We start from the raw sequence: 3,527 nt of genomic DNA on the forward strand, positions 1-3,527 counted from the left end.
CGCACTCAAACTACACAGTTGCGACCATGATGTAATAAACAAGGTGTGTTCTTGCGCAGCTATTTTTTTCAGCCAATGAACAGAGGTCCCAACTCTGCGCCATTTCCTAGCGCCAATTTTGAATACGACTGAGTTTAAACATATATAAAGCAGACGTAAAAATAGAAAATAGACGTTTGCTAGCTACCGTGATGTAATATTATTATTTTTGAATATTATTATAGCTATTATATAATAACGTTTATTAAATTTTTGTAATTGTATAATTATTATTCTTATTTTAGATATGTTATAAGTAAATATTGAAAACACTATACGTTTACATTACTACAATAAATGGTTATAAAAATGTAATAACTAATAAATAAGTATTAAGTCCTGTTCGGAATAATTCCGTCCAACTATAAACCCGTGCTGATTGGGATATTAATAACACTGAATGATGAAATGGTAAATAAGGAATCAATTAATTACGTTTTATGTAATTTTTTTATTTATAATTTTTTACATTTTTTTGTTGAATTTTCTCCGGTTGTTTTCAGCCATGATAGATTTATTAACGTTTCCGTAAATGAATATACGTTCGCGTTCGTATGAGGCATAATAATGCTTTTTCCGGTATAATTATTGTATTCTCGATTTTTGCTATAATTATTGTAGCTAAATTTCTAAAAATCCACGGTCCTTTTTTAAAAAATGAACCATGATACTTTTGAAATTCGACATTCATGACCTTAGCGACAGTCATTAGATCATCTGAAGAATGTATAAGTTTGCCTTTAGATATCTGGTAAATCCAATCGTGTTTTGGATCGATTAAAAGCTCACTCGATATTCCCAATGTGGGAAACTCGGTGCGGAACCTAAATGCCACATATCCTGCAATGTATTTCAGACCCTCTTATTTCGTTGAACTCGCCAGAACCAGTGATATTGGTGGACGTGGCAGCAGATATTGATGCAGCTGGTTCTATGCTGGAACTCATTTTGTTGAACTCGCCAGAACCAGTGATACTGGTGGACGTGGCAGCAGATGTTGATGCAGTTGGTTCTATGCTGGAACTCGTTTCGTTGAACTCGCCAATCATCTGGTCAGATGCTGAAAAATAATTGTAATAAGTCGTTATGTTATAGATGTAATTGTTAAATAAACAATCTCCATTAAATTACTGGGAATTGTGCATAATAAATATACCTACTGGAGATATCAAGTGTTGACGTCATTGGATCTTCACAGGTCACTGTAGCTTCTGATATCTGGTCAGCCACTGAAATATTTATTGAAATATTAATTTTCAACCCAAAGCTAAATATTTCTTAATCGCATACAGTGTATACAATATAACACACAGTTGAATTAACTAATAATAAACTTACAATTACTAATAGGAGCACTGATACGTGTGGACGTCTCTGCGGATGTTGCAATAACATTTATGGGGCTCAATTCACAGACTTCATGAAGCATCTGCTGGAAGTCTGAAAAATAATTGTAATAATAAGAAAATAATAACATAATAATAGAAATGAAGAGAAATTATTAAATATTAAATATTAATTGGAAAATTACTCCTAATAGAAGCTAAACAGAGAAAGACTTTCGCAGATAATGTTTATTATTTAGAATTCTTATATGAACGTGAAAAAAAGTGTTCGCTGATATAATTTATTTATGAAAATTATTGAGTCCAAATCTAAATTTAATAACAAATATGAATATCTTAAATAAAATACATATTACCATCATTTCCTGGAAATGCAAAGGGTACAGCATCTGGGTTGAGGGGCCTAGAATTCCTTGGTGTTCCTGCTAACTCGTCTACGAAGGACACCTTCTTGTAGCATGACTCATTAAAATGAGCTGAGCACACACGAGTTGCATCAATAAATTCCGTAATTAATTAATTATTAATTATTAATCGAAACGTGCATTAAAAACATGGCATTATCGACAATTCTGAGGAGCTGTTGAACGCCAAAGTGATCAACTATACAAATAATAAAAAAGTGCCTCGATATTATTGTTATTAAATTAATGTTTCAGTAGTTAAAATTTTTGTAATTTTGCTGATAGTAATTTTACTTATGTTTGAGATGTATTTCAAGCATGTCGAAAAATATAAAAATATAAACACATGAATTTCCGGCCCTACACGGATGAGCCACCTTAAGAACAATAAAATGATCTTGTAAGTAAATTGTATTAACATGTACATACCATTTTTCTTTTTAATTTCCCCTATTCTCCTTCCACACGCCATTATCCACTTTTCACGGAGCTCCCTTTTTTTTGGAAAAGAAAAAAATCGGTAGTTCCCTTTTCCAGAACGGTTTGTGCACAATTTCATGGCACACAGCGGCATTGTCACTAAATTTGTTTAAAATTTCACTTATAAACACTGAATCGCAAACTGAGAAACTAATGTAAACACCCGGGAATCTAACCTCGTCACACACTACTTCGCTCTACATATACACACTACTCATACACATATAAATCAAATATGGCCGAAAGTTGAGACCTGCGCAGATCGTGACGAAAAATAGACCTGGATAGGAACACACCTTGTTTATTACATCATGGTTGCGACTTGAGTTTGTTTGCGCGAATAACGCTTCCTCAAGTGTTCTAGCAACCTGTGTGGAAAACGCATAATTTCATACGTAGTATCACTCTCTTATAATTGCGAGAATCTAAGTATCGCAAGAGTCGCGAAGGATCCACACTTTATACTTGATCACGCAGAAACATTTATACAGTTTCTCGAGAACATTGATTCGCAGGAGCCATTTCATTATTTGTTTTGCACTCGTGAAAGCAAGTGGTGGACGAAACCGAACGAGCGAGGAAACTTTGAAACGCAATAACGTCAATCAATCGAACGTCATCACTGTTCAGCGACTTGGTTTCGTGGATCGAACGCGCCGCAAAATCAACACGAATCGCCAAAGCGTATTTATCTTTACACGAACGTTATTGATAAAAATAAACAAACAAGGACGATAATCGTAGGATTTGAAAACATTTCTTTTGGATCTCGCAACGCGCCATGGAAGAGTTTATATAAATGTTGTCGAGAAATGATCGCGGGAAACAAATTAACGAGGCGCGACCGACACGTCGCGCGAAAACTTATCTATTTGTTAAACGCGTGACAAAGTGAGAAAATTATCAAACGGCTTTACCGCGAGCATCCTCGAGCTCACGGCAAGAGGGAATTCGCGCAGGACGAGAAGCGGAGCGAATGAGTCGCGGAGCGCAGCGCAGCGCAGCGAGGTCCGAGAGTTGAATGAAAACGTTCTGCGCACGCAACGTGACGTCCGTGCGCCGCACCGCGCGTGCGCGCCGCGTGGTCGGCGACGTTCGAGCGTACGTGGCGCAGCCCCGAGCCGCGGGATTTGAACGATCCACAACGTGTAGCGACCGTCGTATTCGTCATGGGTATAGCGACTGTTGCGCGTTTCTAGCGGCCCCAAACCAAACCTTCTAAGTCGTGTATCGATGCGATTCAAAGATCGGGCGCGTA

The 3,527-nt window shown here is 36.9% G+C and overlaps 1 protein-coding gene across 1 annotated transcript; it reads right to left on the minus strand.

Annotated features, from left to right (window-relative positions):
- Positions 1-783: 783 nt before the first annotated feature.
- Positions 784-2,261, minus strand: LOC112465181. The gene is made up of 5 exons (XM_025032614.1): positions 2,219-2,261; positions 1,742-1,861; positions 1,378-1,479; positions 1,200-1,268; positions 784-1,099 (listed from the first exon to the last, which is right to left on the minus strand). The coding sequence occupies exons 1-5, from the start codon at positions 2,259-2,261 to the stop codon at positions 864-866; spliced, it is 570 nt and encodes a 189-aa protein (XP_024888382.1). The 3' UTR covers positions 784-863.
- Positions 2,262-3,527: the final 1,266 nt, after the last annotated feature.

Source organism: Temnothorax curvispinosus, unplaced genomic scaffold (genome assembly GCF_003070985.1).
Source record: "Temnothorax curvispinosus isolate PA1 unplaced genomic scaffold, ASM307098v1 QBEX01014980.1, whole genome shotgun sequence".
In the NCBI taxonomy this organism is placed as follows: Eukaryota; Metazoa; Arthropoda; class Insecta; order Hymenoptera; family Formicidae; genus Temnothorax; species Temnothorax curvispinosus.